Raw genomic sequence first — 20,037 nt, 5'->3', positions numbered from 1 at the left:
AAGACTCATGGCTGAGGGAGTAGGGGGATAAAAATTAATTGGGGCATTCATGGGCCCGTGGGCTGCAACAGCCGCTCTAGGGGTTTCTGATGATCCAGTGTGTCATTCACGGCTCTGAAGCTGTAGGCAGGCACCTGAGCAGCGTCTTTCTAGGGGAAAGGACTGGCCAGGTCCTGCTCCAGATGGGTATGTACAAGTGTAGGGAATGGGACAGATTGCTGAGCACAAAAGCATGGACTGTTTGCACTGAAATACATTCTGTTATTAATAATAATCATTATTATTAAATTTTTTTTGCCTCCCAGCTATGCTCTGCTCCCACCCTCCTCCTGGCATGGTGGCAGTGTGTAGCCACACACTTGCTGCACACTACGGCTAAACCCTATAAACATCCCCCGGTCCCCCCACGGCAGACTGAGCTGTCACCTCTTCCCCACGGCAGCAGCTGTGCTGTGCTTGGGGGGCAGCTGGTGGGGGGCCAACCAGTAGCCCTGTTTTGGCTGAGGCTGGTGGAAGCGTTTCCCTGCTCCCCCCTGTAGCAGGTTTGCTTTGGAGGGAGGAGAAGGCAAGAGCAGGCTCCCTGCAGTTCTGGCTCCAGAAAGACGCAGCACTTATTGACTTAAACACAGAAGGGACATCCATCCCCACGGCTGTTTTCCACAGGCCACGCTAAATCCCCTGGTCTTTTATAAATCCACTCCCCTCATCCAGCTGCAACTGCTGAGTCTTTTGTAAAGCCTCTCAAAACTATTGCCATCATCTGCCCAGTGTGAAGCTTCGGCCTCTTGTGCGGCTGACCCCACTAGCAACTTCAGAGGGGCTGTTTGCATGCCCTCCTCTCTCAACCATTCATTGCCATGCATGACATAGAAAGGGAAAATTATTTAATGCAGAAATGTGAGCGTTGCTCCCATCTCCCTCCCCATTTACCTGCTCCTGGTTTCGTTTTTCCAAACCTGCTGCCCTGCGGAAGATGTTGCAGCGGAGTCCCCAGGGCTGATGTCTTGTGTTGCTGCTTCCGCAGGCACAGCTATATCCCCTTGTGTTTTAGAGAGAAATTCCCTTTGGGCCAGGGGACCGCTGGGTCATTGGGTCACCGGCAGCGGCGCCCATGCAGGAGGGGACCCAGGTGATGCTGCGGGGTGTCTGCGCTTAGCTGGGGCTACAAGTATGCGGAGGGTCTGTCCCCTGGCAGAGGCACCCACGGGTGCGCACCTGGCACAGCTTCCTGCCCCGGTGCTGAGGCTGCCTCTCCTCTTGCTCCTCATGGTTTGCATGGCAGAAACCATTACCGCAACGAGAAACCCAGGAACGTCCTTTTTCCAGCTCTTGGGCTTTTATTGACTCAGAATGGCTGCCAAGCCTATAAATAAATGTTCCTTGAGCTAAATATAGCAGCCACTGAAATAGGCTGCCGGCTATTTATTTAGCTTGTGGCCTCTTTGAAAGCTTGCCAGTCTGTACTGCCTTTACCTTCACGCCGTCCCACCCGAGGCTGCGGCCACCCACCGCGGGGGCATGGCTGAGTCAGCGCAGGGAGAAGGGGTCACAAAAAGTCAGCTCCATCTCCGCAGACCTGGAGAGCCAGGGTGGCAGGGTCCAGCAGCCGGAGGAGCTTCGGCCCCCTGTACCCTGTCCAGAGAGCTAGGGGGTCCCCAGGAGGCACATTTGCTTGAGCGGTCGGGCCAGGGCTGAGCCAACCACAAGCCAGTTTCCTCTCCTGGGAGGCCTCAGGACCTTTTTCCAGCAGTGGAGCCTGGAAAAGAGAATTTATCATCTCCCGCAGGCTTGCCAGCTTTAGGTGATACGTGTTGCTTTTCCACACTTTGCAGGAGTGTAAATACTCAGAGTGCATAGAGATGTTGTGTGTCAGGACGCTGAGGGCACCCAGAGGCATGAATTGACCCTCACCCATGCACCCCTGCTTGAGTCAGGACATTCAAACCTGTACCCTGAGCCGTGCCGTGGTTGTGGCCTGGTCTCTGGCCCCAGTTGCCAGGTGGACCTCAGGCAATGCTGCAGCCGTGTGCCCCAATGTTCCTGGTGGGAATCCCTGGCTCAATCCCGCTTCACTCTGTGTCTGGAAGATGCCATTTGCCATGTCAGTGACATGAGGCCTTATTAGGGCACTGCACTCCGAGACCCTCCATGGGACGCGTGGTCCTCCAGAGCCCTGGTGGTTGTGCATCAATGCAAGAAGGGATGGGCTTCACCCCTCCAACACTGATGGAGAGCGAGGTGAGGACTGCTCTTGTGCTGCAGACACTGCCCTACAACCTGAGCCTAACAGAAATAGGATGCTGCTTACCTTGGGCTGTGATGACTTTGCTGCAGCTCCATGCCAGCAAAGGGAAAACCCCATCACTCCCTGGAAAGCCACCTTCACTCCTGGAGCAATCCAAGACTTTAATAATGCTTAGCATTTACAGGGAGTTTTGCTAAACATGAGCTAATCCTTACAATATCCATGGGAAGGAGAAAAGTAATTATTATTATTATTGGGCTTGATTTTTCCTTTCCCATGTATCCCTGCAGATGGGAATCAGCTCTACCAAATCCAGAGCGCTCTAGAAATCAGAGGAGCATCCCACTCGCCCCAGCTTGTACAAATAGGAAACATGGAGCAAAGATGACAGGTTATTTGCCAAAGACCTCCCAGAAAGGCAGAGTTGGAGCCAAACTAGTGCGTGAGGGAAATCCTGGCCCCCAATCCTGTCCCTACGTCACCAGGCTATAATTCCCCAACTGATAGGGTAATCCTGGTCCCCTTGCAGGTCCTCACCTGCAGGATGCCAGAGGGATGCGGATGCTTTGTATCACTGCTTACCTTCCTCTCCACAATGTCACTTCACAAGGTAGTGAGATACCCTGCTCCCAGTGGCAGTAGATGCAGACAAGGCTCATGAGCATATTGATTTGGAGTACTCCTGCAGTGAGTCCCAAAATTCCCACCCGTGACTCCCCTTCTGGAATCACAGCCCTGGACCTGCTGCCACGTGTTGTTGACCCCACCAGCCCCCAGCCACTGGGTGAGCAGCCCCCGTCGCTGTGGCCAGCACAGCGCTGGCAGCACAGGGGGAAAGGAGCCAATGGGCTGGTCCTTAGGCTTGTCCCAGCTGTGTGGCATTGGAGCAAGGCTGGCTTAGAGAGCTGAGATGCTGCTGGGGTCCCTCCTAGGGCATGGGGTCCCTCTTGGGGCACAAAGGGGCTGGGCTGGGATGCCCTGGGTGAGAGAGGAGACCAAAATGAGGGTCAACTGCCTGCTTGGATCCTTTGCAAGGAGAACGGGCAGTTTTAGGGGATTCCCTAAAACCAGCAATGCTCTCTAGCCACGCTCTTCTCTTCAGCTGAAACCCATGCACACAGTGTCTGAGTGGAAATACCGTCTGTCAGCGGTACCCAGATGATGTCATTTAGTTTTCCAGGCTTCTGGGCTGAGCCAGCAGCTCCAGCCAGTATGCCTGGAGATGCTTTATTTAGAAGGAGCCCAAGTGCCACTGAGCCCAGGCCTTTGCAGCACGCCTCTGCCACCTCCCTTCCTTGCTGATGCAACCCCGGCTGCAGCAGGGATGTCAGGCTGCCTTGGAGGAGGTTGTTCTTGGGAAGCTCAAAGTTGGACCCTGTGGGAAGGGGGGACGTTTCACGGGGCAGTTGAGGGCGATGCTCTCTCTGTGCTGCCCTCTGCTCCCGGGACTGGGGAACCTCCATGTCCCTCCAGGCAATGCACAGCCAAGGAGCACCATCTCCCCAGGTGCCTTTTCCCTTCCTCCAGCTCCCTGAGAAACTCGGCCCATGTTCCCCCATGTGGCTGCAGCCACCCTCCTCATCCTCACACTTGCCATCTCCAGTCTGGGTTACTGCAACTGAGCCTCAGGCTGGTTCCAAGGGCTTTTTAGTTGAAAAGCAAATGTTTTCCCCCGCTGACACCCCTTAACCTGCCTCCTCTCCCTCAGCAGCATCTCCTGATGGGTGAGCGACTAAGAATAGCCCTGCCGCTGGCTCCAGGCTGGTGCTGTTTGCTCAGTGACTCAGAGCTGGCCAGGCAGGCACTTACTCAAAGGGCCCCATTACTCATCCGTCTACATTGCCCCAAGGATGGGTTTTGCGTCTCTCACTCGCCTCTCCTTTAAAGATGCTTTATTTATTTCTTTTTAATAAAGCCGCCATCCACAAAGAGAGGTAATTATCCTTCTGTAGATTTACCACTAAATATGTGTGCCCCAACCTAAAATGCTGCAACCCCCATTGATCACACTGGCAGCCCCTCAGTATTGCTCCTGCTTACTGCTCTGCCAGGAGGGAGCTGTGTGGGCAGGAGCAGGGCAAGAGAAAATGCCTCCCAATATTGCATTTCATGGCACCAGGGTAAGCATGCAAACAAAAATCCTCTCCTCCAAAAAACATCCATGTTGAATGCCAGCGCGGATCTGGCTGTGCCCAAATCCAGCTGGCCCCTCAGATGCCCACGGCATGACCCAGCTGCTCCCATCTTGCCCACAGCCCACACTAATTGCAACCGTCCTTCCTCTCCACAGAGTGTCTCATTGCCCAGTGGGTGCTGCGGTGTCTGCAAAACACCTTGGCGAATTAAAACAGGCCTCTATGTTAAAAAGTGGCTCCATTTCCAAACAACGAAAAGGCAGCATCTTCCCCATCTGGTTTGCTCCCCTGAGGCATTCTGAGTCACAGCCAGTCATGCTGGAAACAGAGCTGCATCCTGACCAGTGCACATCTGTGTCTGCAAGGCACTGCCACTGCTGGAAAGGACACGGTTCCTCCACCTGCCCCACTGCCGCAGGGATGGTTGCTTGGGATGCGGCAAGCACAGAGCTGGCAACAGAGTTGGAGGAGGTGTGTTGGGATTGCATTTTATCCTCCTGCTGCTGCTTCAGCCCCATAGTCCCCCTCTTTTGCTGTTCTTCAGGGTCTTCTAGCTCTTCCAACCCTGCCACTTCACAGTATCACTCTTCAACCCTCCCATCATCAGGGGGCCTGTTACTCCAGCCAAGATGCTTCAGGAAGCCTCAGCAGCACCAAGAGGGCTACTTGAAAGCAGGCACAGCCCCTGTGCCGGGGCACACCTGAGGTGCCCCAAGCCAGGTCTGGTTTGTGTCTTGCAGAGATGCATGTTGGGCGCAAATAGATCCACCCCACATGGAAGTGGGCAGCTGGTCTGGATTTGGGCCGTGGCTGGGGCACTTCTCCTCACCACCCTGCCCTGGGTCACTACATAGCAGCTATTAAGGGCCTGATCCTGCACCACTAACACGGGGGGAGCCTTTCCACCCATCTGGGATGAGCGGGCCCCCAGTGCCTCTCCGCAAAGCCCTGCACAGGAGAGCTGGGGGCTTATGCCTCAGAGGAGATGGTGTCCCCAGCTCCACAGCACTGAGCTCAGCCAAGGCCGATGGCAGCCAGGGATGCAGGACAGAGGGAAGCAGGAGCCTGGACATCTGCCTGCAGGCTGGAAATTAAGCCCCCGCATGCCCTGGTAAACACATATTTGTGTCCTCCCTTTGTCTCAGTGACCTCCCCTCAATGTCAACCCGTGGGGCCACCTGGCTGGATGCGATGCTGTAGGAGAGGACCAACCTGCCAGGCTTGCTCCCATCTCGCAGAGCCCACTGCCACCCCATGGCACCCATCACACCACCAAGGGCTGCCAAGCTGCTGGTGGAAACCCCGGGAACTGAGGGCACAGCAAAGCCAGGCCATGCTGGAGGAGGAAACAGGGCATCAGTGGCCCAAACCAGAGCTTTGTGGGACACCTTTCCCTGGCACCTGCCTCAAAGCCAGGCTCTGAGCAGGGCTGGAGGGAAGTCCTTGAGCTGTGTCTTGAGCAAAAGCCGTGCCCTGGTCTTGCAGAGCCCCGCAGCTCTGGCAGCACCCAGCCTGCAGCAAGGCATGCGAGCAACCTCTAGTGGCAGCTCCCGGCGGCTCGGGAGCTCTTCAAAGCATCAAAATTTTGACTGTGCAACACCAGGCGGTGGGAAAGGAAGTTTACCCTCTCTTCATGTCCTTTGGGAGCGCTAGGGGCGATACTTGGTGCTGGACAAACCCCATTTTGCAAGTGTGCTGAAGCGCCACTGCAGGCGTTTGGTAAGAGGAGGAGGAGGAGGAGGAGGGAGGGATGAAGGCGAACGGCTGCTCACACGCCTTGTTGGACAGATGCAGGACAGAAGTCCAGAGGGTGAAGCTGTCTGCAAGGCAATAGCCCACGTTGGGACAGGAGCCCCCAGCCCAGCTCTGGTCCCACCGGGCTGCGTGACATGAGGAAGGGCAGGTGCCCAGCTCTGTGCTTCAGCTTTGAAATCTTTTGCACCCTAGAGGTGCAAATTACTGCATAAAAGCAAGGCCATGCTGGTTCAGTGTCTCTGCAAGCAACCTGCCCTTCTGCAGCCTGGCTGGGAGGGACACGTCAGCTCTGGTGTCCATGATGTCCAGCTCCCATCTCACCTCCAGCACGCTGGCCATACATGGTACCAGGAGAGGGAAGGGCTCCATGTGCTTCTAAGACACACATTTGTCCTGCTTCATTCACCTGAACCACGTGGTTGAAGTTTTTTACGTCTCTAAAGCCACTGAGGACTGGGTTTGGGTTGGGGCACTGGCAAACTCAAGGTACCAAGCGTTGGGCTGCTGACGGGTGGCTGTACAAGATGCTACAGTCCTCTCCATTTCTAGAAGACCTTGCTCTGCACCCCAAAACTCCCTTACTGACATCTCAGCCTGTCCTTTTCATAAGCAAGAGAGGTCAGTGACAGGTCACCACTGCCTTCCAGACTGTGTCCCATCCGTGACCCACATATGTGGTCCCCAACACTGGGAGCTGAGAAGCTCAGCAGCAATCCTGTCTGGCTCAGCCTGTCATTTCGGAGTGTGCAGGAATGCTGCTTCCTTCAGCCTGGCTTCAAGGCTTGGCTTCAGCTTTGCCCCCGCATCCCCCGAGCACAGTGCAGTGACGAAGTGTCTGCATTTGGAACACGGGAGCCTCCACAGAGCCACTGCTCAGCAGACTTGGTGGTGCCCCGAGCAAAGGCCAGACTGCCTCATCTCCAGCCAGGGAGCATTAACATTCCCCCACCAGAGACATTCCTCAGACCTTGCTGATGCCAAGCAAAAGTACATCATAAAGTCAAAGCACTGCCGGGGCTGCCTCTCTTTGCCCTGCTTTCCCTGTTAATTGCTGCACAGGCCATCCATTAGGGAGAACAGCCAGGACATGCAGGAGATGCTCCCCACAAGCACCTGGCATGCCTACCTCTCACTCGCTACAAAACTCTGGGACAGACTGTCGCAGATGACCAGTATATTTTGTTCATGCAGCTCCTGAGAAAATGCCCAGGTACCCGAGGCTTTGTGCCGCTTACCCCTGCTGCAGGGTGAGGCCAGAAAGCTGTGGGTTCAGCCCCGGGCGCTGTGCTGAGAGGGGGTCACAGAGGGTACGGACAAGTTGGAGATGGAAAAGCAATCTCCATCAGGGTGAAGGCACTGGCTGATTAAGCAGTGCCTGTGGGGGCTATAGCTAAGGCTGTAATGTCACTGGGCCAGCACACAGTGGGATGCATTTGGATGACTTTGAACTTTCTGCTCTCCCTTCTCCCTCCCTGGCCCCATAATTAGTCCTCTGGGTCACACAGGGTTCCTGAAGTGCCTTCAGCTCTGATGAGCTTGCTTAGCTGTAGGAACCTGAGGAAAAAAAGGAAAATTCAGTATTCTCCTGCAAATCCTATTCACCACGCTCCCCTGGGTCCCCATGCTGCAGCACTGGGTGCAAGGCTGGTGCAGGGGAGGCAAACACTGCCGGGCAAAGCAGGAGCAGGCAGCAAAGAGGAATATCTGAGGCTTAGGTGCCTCCTGCACCAGGCCCTGGGCACGAACTCCTGATGGCAATTGGTTTCACACCAGTCGCACGAGCATGCCCCTTGCACCCCTCCAAACCAGGCGATCAGGTGCCCAGCAGAGCAGCAGTGGGAGTATGGAGATCTCTTAAGAAGAGGAATAACCTCCTTGGGCAGGAGAATCATCCTTCTTTGGGGTATTTTTATATCAGAGTGGATTAAAGGGGACGCAGCCAGCAAGATAACCCAGATCACTGCAGGGAGTCATCTAGCTCAGATAACCTCTGTGGTTTCACCAGCTCCACTGCACATGCAATAGCACCCAGCCAAAGACCAAGCCTTGATACCCCTCCTCACCAAAAAGAATGGTCCATGCACAGAGAATTAATGAAAAAGGATCCTCCTGCTGCCTCCTGCAGCAGGCAGTGCTGCCAACAGAGCCACAGAGTCTTTCTCCAACGCAGACGGGCTGCCCTTGGCTCTCGCACCCACTGAAGCTATTAGCAATGAGCTCACCCCTCTGTTATCGCTGATCCAGGGAGTCTGGAGGCTCTCGGAAGTGCGGCTATCGATCCATGCCTCTTACACATCCCCCTCGGGCCTTTGGTTTCAGGAAACCTCTTCGTCTCTCCTCTCCTTGTCTCTTCTCTGCAGCCTTCAGGAATGCTTTTCTGAGGGACCTTGGAGCTGGGAGTTAAGGGAAAAGCAACTGGGACTGTGGTGAGAAGGCAGGGATTTAGCCTGGCCAGCACCGCCTGTTTGCTTTGGCTGACTGTGTGCTTTATTCATCCTCTCTGAGGAGGAAGGGGAGGACATTTTCCCCTAGGTTAAGGTTGCAGGTTAAGGGAGGGAAAGCCTGGTGCCTTGCATGGGAACCCGCCCTACATGGTCTCTGCTCATCCATGGCATGGACTTTCTGAAGGGGCTGTGCCCACGGCAGTGTCCTCTCCTCCCTCTCCCACACTTTCAGAGCTGTCAGCATGACTTGGGCTAACTGGTAAACAGGCGACTGCTTCTGTGTGCAAACTCACCCCAGCAGCACAAGCAGATAAGCCTGTTAGTCTGCTGGGGAGCACTTAGTTATGGTGATGATCAACTCAGCAGCATCCTGCTACCCCTGAAGGACAATCATGCACCCCTCAGGCCGCTCCTCCCATCCGTTCAGGTCCACCTTGCCCAACCAGGCGGCAAACCGAGGAACCATGCTGGGCAGCTGGGGCATCAAAAGCCAGAGCTACAGCCAGAAACCACGTCATCTGCTCTGGGCTCCTTTCCTAGGTATGAAGCAAACAACTTGCTGCCCGGCCCCTTATAAAATGGGCTCCCTCACTCCCCCTGCATCCCCAGGAAGACTTTCAGGTGCCTGGGTGCACTCCATAAATGACTAATGAGCCATAGCAAACATTAGTGGTAGTGCAGCTGCCAGAAGCAGACCGAAATCAAATCCCCCCCTGCATCTATCAGCTCCACCCAGGAAGCAGACTTGCCTTTGACAACAGCCAGATTAAGAAACAGGCAAACAACCGCCCACTGCCCTGACCAGGTGAGCTGAGGCTGGCAGCCCATAGGGAGGAGTGACCATCAGAAAAGGGAGGAAAACTTATGTCTTGCTAGAGCTGCTTTCACAGAGGTCCTCCAGAGAGGGCGATTTGGTGGTGGCTGTGTTTTTCCCTGGAGACAGGTTAGGGCTAGCAGGTAGAAGTGTCTCGTTTTTGTGGGGGTTTGTGGACAACAGAGTGCTGGAGCTTGTGGATGCCCTGGGGAAACCTCCATGCTCAGCCAGAGCCCCGGTGTGCCCAGCATGGAGCTTTTCATCTCTTCCTTTAAAAACTGCTCATGCAGCCCCAGTTTGCAGATGGGACACACATGTTGGAGCAGAGGCGTGATCTCATGAAAGGACCAAGGGGTGCACTTCCATACCCCCATGAAGATAAACTCCAACGAGTTGTTTCAGCCAGTTCCATGTACAAAATGATGGTCCTACACTAATAAACAGTGTCATTTGTTTTAGGTGATGACTCAGTCATGGCACTGTTGGATCCCCACAGATCTGAGGAAATTTCCCTGGGCAAAGCTTTCTTCCCTCTCACCATACCCTCCTGGATTTCATATAGCAGCACGTTACCGTGTGCAGGGGCCAGAATTTAGCTGACTCCTTGCACTTACTGCTCGTGTGGTCATCAGAGGCAGAGGAGAAAGAGGACAGGCCGCTTCCCATTGCTAACACTGCAAAGCAGACATGGAATAAACCTGACCTTCATTTACAGCATTCGCTGGAGAAATCAACACTTCCTATATATAGAAAAATCAATGCCACTTACCAAACAAAACCCCATTGGTCTGAACCACCTGCATCAACAGAGCCTCATGTGGCCACCCATGCACCCCAAATCCTCTTCAGCAGCTCCAGCAAGAGCTCTGCCTTCCCTTCCCCCAGCTGCTTTGGCAGGGTTTTTTTGTTTCTACCAGCACACCAATTCTGGCACTGTGCATTCTGCTCTGAGCTGGTTTTGGGGAGCCTCAGCAGCACACTACATTTTTGCTGGTTGTGCCCTGCAAGTTGGCTGTCACTCACGTCCGTTTTCCACGTACTTACTCCAGATGTCCTGCTGCTTCTCCTGTGTCAGTGCTTGCGGAGCCAAGTGAGGAAGGGGGTAGCGTTCCCACCATGCAGGCCAAACCATCCGACTTCTCAACACTCCTGAATCCCTCCCAAAACCTCCTTTACTCTCCAGAAAGACCACTAACCCATCTGTGCCTAGCTAGAAACCGTGTAACTGGTTGGGAATAACTTTCACATGAATCTTCCCCCCCACACACCTCCATCTCCAGGAACAGCTTTTACTATTTGCTTTACTTGTGACCATCAGATGGTGCCATTGAGTCTTCTTGGGATGTAAAGCCCCGAGGACAGCAGGCTGGCACCAGGGATCACACTGGCATCTTTCTCCATCTCACCTGCACGGAATAGAGCTTTATCGCCCAGTTCCAAATAAGGCAAAATAAAGAGATTTTTTTTTTTTTTTCCTAGCGTAGGTGTTGGCGAAGTAAAGCAAACGAGGAGGTTCTGCTGTTCCCAAATATGTTAACAAGCATCTGTGTCACTGTTTTTCTGGGTTTTTTTGCACAAGTCTTGCAAGACTGGCTATCTTCTTGCAGCTGGACTCCAGTGATAATCAGTGTAAGAGCAAGTGATACCAGTATAGGAGCACTTCAGTTTCAATTTCCACCCAAAAAAAAGGTGTGTTCACTGCTGCAAAGATTTAGAGAAGATGAACTGAGTTCACGCAGCAGGGCCAGAAATGAAAGAGAGCAGCAGCATTAGCAAAAGCTCCCTTTATGTCCACAACAGCGATGTGGGACACAGAACTTGCCCTCCTTGGTCAGTCTCAGACAGCAGGCAGCCCGATGATTGGGGGTGACCGTCTCCCACCTCTCCCTGCCTCTTCCCCCCTTTTTTTTAGCACAGAGTACATACACTATAAGGAGAAGAGGCTTGCGCATCAAGCCATGCTGCTTGCGATGTGCTCGTCACATTTGACATCTCCTCTCCAGATGTGGGGCCAGGACTTCCAGGGCTTTGGTATTAATAATTCTCTTTGTGGTTTTTTTGCAATGAGCAGAGCCTGGCACCGGCAGCCCTTCTGTCCAGCTGAGGCCTCTACCTGGCATTGCAAATATGCATGAATAATAACCGATTAGTGCTTTTCCCGGGTTGGTTTTTGGTTTTAGTAGTGCAAGATGAAAGAGGAGAAAAATGCTAGCAATGTGAGGAAGGAGGGAGAGGAGAAATAATTACAATCGCATTTAGTCAGTGATAAGAACGGCTCCTGAGCTGGGCTGGGTGGTTTCCAAGCACGGTGGGAGCCAGCTTCAATTTCACAGCATAGTATTTCCTGCACCCTCAAAATAACTTCTCCCTGCCCCCAGGGTGTCAGAGGAGCTGAAGAGCAATGTGTGCCCCTTCCCTGTGCAGCCCCACGCTGCTCAGCGCTTGGTTATCATCCGGGGGCTGTTTTGAGAGCGGTCATGTCACACGTGTCACGCCAAGGCACCGAGTCCCAGCTGAGAGGGCTGGAGGAGAAAGGAGGGGATGCTTTGCAGACCCAGACCTGTGGTCTCCCTGGGAAGGCAGCAGGCAGGGGAGAGCTAGCTGTTAGAGCTCTCTTTGGCGCCCAGTGAAGAGCAGCTTCCCCAAACCGCTCTGCAGAGATGGGACCTCTTTATTATCGGGGCTAATTGCTCATGTGAGATGTATTTACAGAAGCGACTGTTTGTGCAGAGCGCACCAGACAAACAGACTCCTGTTCTGCCAGGCACCCTTTGTAATCGGTGGGGGCTGGGAACACTTTAATGCAGGCATCGGAGGCCTCATTTGTACTGCAGGCACCAACCCTGCACTGGGCTGGACAGTGCCTGCAGGATGCTGAGTCCCAGTCCCACTCCCCAACCTCAGCAGGAGTAGATGCACGGAGTGGCTGGCCGGATCCAGCCCACTGCTTGCTCTCACCCGGGTTACGTGAGCAGGCTGAGGGCACACAGCTTGCTCCAAGCTGGGTGCGCAGGACCCACAAAGCAACCCCTCGGGTGTGATCCTGGCACATGAGTCTCACTGTCATCCCATGGCTTGCAAATCCAGGGCTACTTCCATTTGGGCATACGGCTGCTAGGGGCAAACTCTGCCCTGCATGAGAAGCGCCCGTGGCCGTGCAGATGGGCTGCCCATCTCCTTGCTCTGCAGGAGACATGACACAGGCTCTGAGGTCACTTCAGAGATTACGTGGTGAACTGCTTTATGTGTAGTTGTACCAGAGAGAAAGTCACGCCAGAAAGTTGTTCTTTGTGTTTGCAAATAATGTCAAGGACTGGTTAAAAGCATCCAGGACTCTGAAAAACAGACTTACAGGCTCTTCGTTGCCTGCTGGGTTTTTTCGAGGTGGAGGCCTAGGGGGAGTTTTGCCATCTGGGACAGAGATGCAGCATTAGGAAAATAATGCAAACAATTTCTGGCACTGTCTCCGTCTTCCTGCAAAACCAGCGGGGATGGGCAAGCCTCGGCTTCTGGTTACGTGCAACACCTTTTGCTTGCAAGTAGCCTACAACCCAACCACACTGAGTGCACATGCCTCTCCAAACTTAAATATATATGTCCTGTTTCTCATCCTGTGTCCTTTTCTCCACCCTGACACAGGCAGTAGGTTAAGATACACTCGGGGAAGAGCTTATCGGTAAGGCAAAGCAGCGCCAACTACAGCGGAGCTGGTGTGTGTCTCCTGCTTCCCCTTTCAGACGGGCTGTTCAAATTGGCTAGTGCTCGCTAGGCAAAATGAGAGCATGGGTTTGGTTACAGCTTGTCCACAACAACACAGTATCGCCAGCACTGGGGCAGAAGGAAACCCACACTCATCTGGCTTACAAACACATGCAGGTCAGCCCAGGCATACTGACCCCACGGGTGGCCATCGCTGTTTCCTAAGCTTCCAGCTGAAACTAAAACTCTCTTGGCTACTATTCAATTCACTTTAGCATAATTTTTGTATTGCCCGCTTGGAAGAACAGAGAAATCCACCTAATTTTGAGCACTCCTAAGCAATGAAGGTTTCTGAGCATTTACACATCGTCTTTCACAAGAATTTTGATGCAGAGGGAAGTGCTTAAATTATTTTCCAGATGTGGAAGCTGAGGCGTGAGACACATGCCTTGCTCCGTAATACCTAATTAGTGGGGGAAAAAATAAAACCCAGTCACCACCAGCCTCGTGGTTTAACATCCACTCATAAGTTGTCATCTAAAAGAGGAAATGCCTAATGCTTCTATTCTTCTGTGACTGGGAGAGAGAGACTGAACTTTGTTCAGCATCCCTGGAAATGCAGACCCCCAAGGACAGATATTTCAGCCCTCCTCCCTGAAGCTTCAGCCCTCTCTCAGACATCTGAATACAAGCCATATTTCCCAGCTAGTTCAGGACCCAAAATGCCTTTTTTTTTTTCCCAATGTGGTCCTCAGCAGTCTTGTTGCAAGACTATATCTAAAACATCTTACTATTACTGGCAGCAATCAATATTTATAACTACTCACAGTGTTTATTTATAAAAAAATCAAATGTTCCAACCAAGAGATGCTGTTATTAATATCCAGCATGATTAATAATCACATTCGGAGTTGCAGGCAGGCCCACACTGTCAGACTCATGCACTTTGCTTTTTCTAATGGCTCTGCAGGAATTTGAACCGCAATATGTTTCATGCGCAGGGACAAAGACGTTTTGTCTCAGGGAAGGAGTATGTGGATGTTTTTGACTTAAAGAGCCAGTGCCGCATTCAGAGCTTCACAAATACACCATTTTGATCCCAAGCCCATCAGTCTGCCACATCATCCCAATGAGGATGTATCTCCTTCTGTTGCTGAAGATCCAGATCTGAGTAGCAGATTTGCTGCTTGCAGAAAAATGTTATACCTCCTCTGTGTCAGGGCAGCCATCACCTGCTCTGCTTCTCTGCTACCCACTGGAAATACCTCAGCCGGGCAAATGGGTTCACATCTCTCTGCCTGCTGAGATTTCTCAGCTGCCCAGGGTAAGATGAGCTCCACAGGAATGATGTTGCCTCAGATCAAGAGAAGGAAAACTCATACAGCCCTGAGCAAGGCTTTCTTTCCTCCTTCGCCCGTTCCTTCAGCACTACCACAGCCACTTAGGGAGAGAAGAGGGAACATGCAAAGCTGTTGTGTCAAGGTATCAGATATGAGCCGCTCGGCCCCACACCAAATATTAGGTGGTGAAGGGACAGGTGTTTCTGATGCGATAAGCCAGTAAGGGAGCAAAGTTCACTCCCACTCCTTAGTGCTCGGCCATGCGAGGTGATGTTTGCCCACCTGCGTGTTGCACTTTTCCTGCTGCAGGAGGTAATGACAATAAAATTGGGGGCAGTAAAAGGACAGAGTTGCAGAGAGACCGGTGCCTTGATTACTTCCTCATAGCGGCTTGGCCTCTGTGGCACCGCTCTATTACCAGACAGGCAAAGCAAGCTGACTGAAAAGCCAATATGAAAATCAGCTATATATGACAGATGTTGTCTGTGCTGCTATCAAACATCCTGTTTTGTACAAATCTGGTCATGAGAACCGCGGGAGGGAAAAATAAGGAAAGAAACCTTCAGGCTTGCTGTTCCAAAGCAGCTCTCAGCCAGCACTGAGCCACTCTCAGGACTTTAGTGTTTCTCTTCAGGGGTTATGGGACCTAGCAGAGCCCTCTGATAGACAGGGACAGCCCCCAGATCCACACTGTCTTGTACCTTGGCTTTTATACAGAGCTCTGCAGAGCTTTACACTACAGCCAAATCCTCGTGCGAGAGGTTTGTCTGCCCCAACTCCTGCGGTCTGGTCTGTGTGGGATCCCCCCCCAGCCTCCCACCAGTTCCCGAAAAGCTCTGGTGCTGCTGAGGAACACCTGGGAACAAAGCCACCCTATGCCTGGAGGCCAGGAGGAGCAGGACATGCACTTTTTTGGGGTCCTTGCGTGCCAGACAGGCCAGGGGATATGGGTGGCAGAACAAGGAGGAGAGGAGCGAGTGAAGGCAGTATTCCTTGCAATGCACCACAGGCCAAAAGCCTTACAGTCCAGATCCCGCAAGCCCACGGGGTGTGCTGCAGCCATTCTGCCCAGACTGTCTGGCAATAATCTTGCATTTTAAATCCTGTTAGACACAAGTAAGCTGCGGGACAGTAATCCAGGGAAGAGTCGGTGCAAAACCCTCCAATGTCAAGCATTATAAACCTCCCCCATCCTCTGCGCTTCCTACCACATCTGTATGCCAAGAACCGTTTCTTGTTAAGCACCTTATATTCATGTCCTACAGGGTCTCTGCAAGCCTGTTGCCCTGAACAAGGAGCACCCTTTCTTTATGCATGTGCATAGGGCTTAGCACAAAAGAGCCCCACAGCCTGCCAGGCTTGCTATTGTCAAACAAATAATCTCTGCGATGCATTTTTTAAAGGGTTTAGAAGCAGAAGGGGAGTTGCAGGACAACCACTGCAGACTGCTCTTGGATTGGCACGTCCTTTGCTCTTCGGAGCTGCTGGTAGAGGGACCTGACTGAATGGGGACGAATGGTAAATGCTCAGTCTGCCAGAAGGACTTCTGGGGTTTCCAGTGGCTGAGGGGAGAAGGAAAAAAAGCAGTAGGTGTAATGTCAATTTGACAATGGAAAAAAAATATAAAATAATCACCTTAGGTGAGATATCGACAAATGCCTTGTGCCATTGGAAGGTACAATACAAAAGATTAATGAAATAGATGTTCGTTGTCTGAGTTTCTTTTGCACCAGTAATTCTGCTAGTGCCAGTTGCCATGTATTTTCCTTGATACAATCAAGAGGAAAACAGCTAATGTGACATGACAAACTCATTGTATCAGAAGTCATCTCTGCTTTAAAACGTGTGTCATATGACTGAACACCCTACTCCTGGTACAATGCATCCCACAGTAAAATTGGATGGAGCTCATCCTCAAATGCCCTGCCAAAAATGCTCCTAACAAAGGGCAACAAGAAAACATAATTCAAATGAGGGACATCTGTTCTCAAATGTTTGCAGATAATGACTGGATCAAGTGTCTGCATAAAGGATAATTATTTTCTGCAGATGGTTTGATCTGGTATTTTAAACATTGTGAAAAATCCTTGTCCCAGCCACTCAGTAAGGTATGTGGGGTTTTGCTGCAAGAGACCTCTTTCTTATCCTCTGCTACATTTTCTAAATGCAAAGATAACTAAAACTATAAACAACTAAAAGATAAAATATAGGTGTTAAAGAAAAATACTCCATATGAACACAGACAACATATATTTTCAAGTTCTGGTCTTCCATTTCTTATATTACGCTGCTGGATACCCAAATAATTCTCAGGGTGAAGTTTCGTTACAGGAGAGTGGTAAAATAAAACAGTTACGTGTTGTGCAAAGGGATCCCCAGCAGATTTCAAAGTGAAGGTCAGTTCCAAAAATGGCGGCGCAATATGGTTTTTAATACAAAAGAATGCTACCACCTTTCCTCAAGACAGAGTGATACAAAACAACCAAGACACGTTCTTATTAAATCACCCCTGTGACACCCCCTTCCCATGCATTACTAGCCCCAGGATAACTCTACTGTGTTGGAACTGTTGTCAGAGTCAGTGTGATGGCTGGAGACCAACTCCTACTCCCTGAATGGGTGGGGCCATGGGTGGGTGCCTGTGGGATGAGGGACCCTGGGGACCCCCACACCCACAGCACCACAGGGCTGGGAGGGCCCTTCGTACCCCAGGCACGGTGGGGTGGAGGAAGTAGGGCAGGGGAGGAGAAAGACGGCTCAAACAGCCTCTGAGAGACGGTCCTTCCCTCAGAAAGCTGGTGACTGCAGGGAGTCCAATGAAGTAACTGTTACTCTCCCATAACACAAATCGTTTTTAATTAAGACACATGCCCAAAGCATGCAATCACCCCCAGCAGGTCTGCCTCTGTAAACACCTCCCCCTAAGCAGGTACTGCTGATGGGGGAAATCAGTGAAGAGGACATCCATCTGGCATTGGAAATGCTGCACCTCAATGGTTTGCATGGAAAGGATTTCTCCTCTTTAAAACAGTTAGGATCTTTTACATCTCAAAGAGGCATGGTGTCTGTGGGTGTGGGCAGGCGTTGTCCGTCTGTTTTTGCGGAGGTAGTAGTTGGTCGATTATTTTTGCAATTAGAGGAACTGAGAAAGGAAGGATTTGGAGTCAAAGAGGAGATTCCGGAGCACAAGGCGCAACCAGCAGCAGAAAGGATGAGGCAGGTGAGGGAGGCAGCTAGCCCGTGCCCCACGTCCAAGGCTCCAGGACTCTCTCAGGGTGCTGGAAAGGGTGAGAGGAACAGCGGTCTCTGTGCAGGAGCAGCTTGGGTCAATGCCTGGCAGCCCCAGGCTTTCATCACCCTCACGAATTAATTCTGTCTTGCGTGCAGGGTGGTGCAACCACCACCCCAGTGCTACCTCCGGGGCCCTGAGCTCCCCTCAGGGAGCCCGTGGCATAGCGAGAACTGAACCGCTGAGGCCCCGTCCCAGGCAGTGAAGTCCCCCCGGGGGGGGAGACGACAAGTAACGCTGGAGGGCCCTGGCCCGGGGACCAAGAGCCCCCAGCCAGGAGGAAGCCCCTTGAGGGGCCCCGCTCCCCTCAGCCCCCTCACCACCCGGGCGTGCCAGGGCCCCCCAGGCCGTGAGAGCGTTACCGGCCGCGCCCGAACTACATTTCCCAGCGTGCCCCGGGCGCCGGCGAGGAGGGGGTGGAAGGCGGGGGGCCGCTTCCGGGTTGGCGGCTGGCGGCCGCCAGCGCCGTGTGTTTACTTCCGGCCGCCCCAGTGCGCGAGTGTCAGGCTGAGGAAGGGACCCGGCGCAGCCTGGCGGCCGCCCCGCCCGCACCGCCCAGCCGGAGCCGGGCAGCCAGGGAGGCAGCGAGCGAGCGAGCGAGGGAGGGAGGGAGGGAGGGAGGAGCCCGGCCCCGGCGCCCGCAGCGGCGGCCCCCATGAGCGGGCGGTGAGCGGGGAGTCGGCGGCCGCGGGAGCTTCCCGGCGCGGCGGGACCCAGCCATGGACTGGCTCATGGGGTGAGTGGGGCCCCCCCCTCTTCCCCCGCGGGCCGGCACCCGCCTCGGCAGGCTTCCCCGCTCCCGGGCAGCCCGGAGCCGCGGAGGAGGGGGCGGGGGGACGGACGGACGGACGGACGGACGTGTGTGGGTAGCCGTTGGGGGCGCGAGGGCGAGCCGTTGGGCGCGTGAGGGGCGCCCGCCGAGCGGGGAGGCGCCGGCCGCCCTGTCGGGTGCGGGGCGCCCCGCGGGCGGCGCGAACGGCCGCTGGGTTACGGGCAGCGGAGGTGACAGGCGGCGCGTTCGTGTCCCGCGGTGACAGCGGGAGGAAGCGTCAGGGAAGGCGGCTGGGGCAGACAGAGGCGAGCTGCTCTGGGTGTAGCCGGCTGCGCTGGAGGGAAGGAAGAGGTGCCCTTGTCCCAGGCGGTCGCTCTCCGAAAAAGTAACTTTTCCTTCCTTTTGGGGGGGGGGGCGGTATAGGAAGGCCGCGTGTTGCAGGTCTCCCTGCTTCCCACCAATACAGTGTGGGGCTAATCCCTCTGCAACAGAACATCACTTTAAACCGAAAGGCTTGCCAAGGTTTAAATGGCTTTCTGTGGAGAGGAAGAAGAGGCCTCGGAGGAGATTAAAGCCAAATCAGAGCCACGCCGGGGGGCTTGGATAGCCTGGGATTAATAGTGCTAATTACATGGAGACAGAAGGTAGGAAGCACTTTGCTGCTGGTTTTAGGTCTGAAAACCTCGGTGCAGGAGAGGGAGGTGCAGCTGATGGGAGTGACCTGATATACTACCAGTATCCCAAGCAAGATAAACTCGGTTACTTCTTGCATGAATTGTGCTGGCGACCTGGACTCAGGTGAACTGTGAATAATTATGCTTCAAAATCGCATGAGCAGTAGGTTTATGCTTCAGCAAAACCAGTATTGCAGTGATAACTCACTGCCCTTAGTTTCTTCTTCACAGTAGTTTGGTCCGGTTCCTGAGTGTGATCTTTACCATCTAGGTTGCCTCCTTTTCTAATGTGATGTGCCTGGAATACAACATAAACGATTTTGTTGCAGTTGCTATATGTGGTGTATTAGAAAGATCACTTGTGTGTGTGTTGCCTTTTGTCTGCAGCTGAACTGTTTGCTGGTGAAAGTACGGCACTTGTTATGTTTTACTGTAAGTTTGACCCCTCAGTCCAATGGAGGGAATGTTGAATACCTGTGAGGTAGATATTGATGGCTGGGTTTTCCTCCAGTAGGCTGAGCAGCAGAAATGCAGTGTTTGTGGCATGTGAAGGGGTCTGTATGCCATGTACTGCAAGACTTGTGTCTTGTGAGTCAGAGCGCTGCACTCTATTATTACATGGTCTTAATGAAAATATGAAATACATTGTTTTGATTTGTTTCATAACAACCACAAAGCACAGGTGGTCTATTTACTTTGTAAAAGTAAAAGCTGAAGTGTCAAAAAGTGCCGCTGTAATTACAAAAAAGACAAACCCAGGACTTATGCAAGACATTTAGATGACTCAAAATGCCTCATTTACACAGCTGTACATATTTTGTGTGAATTATGTTGTGAAGCCGAAAAGAATCAAGGTTTAGTTTAGCCAAA

At 52.9% G+C, this 20,037-nt stretch overlaps 1 protein-coding gene across 2 annotated transcripts in view; it reads left to right on the top strand.

The window, feature by feature from the left end:
• The first annotated feature begins 18,209 nt into the window (after nucleotides 1-18,209).
• Nucleotides 18,210-20,037, top strand: part of MOB2 (MOB kinase activator 2) — a 122,092-nt gene continuing 120,264 nt past the window's right edge. Inside the window, exons 1-2 of one of the 2 annotated variants that reach the window (XM_052810487.1) lie at nucleotides 18,210-18,457; nucleotides 19,166-19,291. In XM_052810487.1, coding sequence (XP_052666447.1) covers nucleotides 18,441-18,457; nucleotides 19,166-19,291 — 143 coding nt within the window. In that variant the 5' untranslated portion in view covers nucleotides 18,210-18,440. The remainder of the gene's footprint in view (nucleotides 18,458-19,165; nucleotides 19,292-20,037) is intronic. The other variant, XM_052810493.1, reaches the window with a different exon arrangement.

The sequence above is a fragment of the Harpia harpyja genome, chromosome 16, assembly GCF_026419915.1.
Source record: "Harpia harpyja isolate bHarHar1 chromosome 16, bHarHar1 primary haplotype, whole genome shotgun sequence".
NCBI lineage: Eukaryota > Metazoa > Chordata > Aves > Accipitriformes > Accipitridae > Harpia > Harpia harpyja.
The sequence above is the reverse complement of the archived record's forward strand: the minus strand, read 5'-3'. Positions and strand labels throughout refer to the sequence as shown.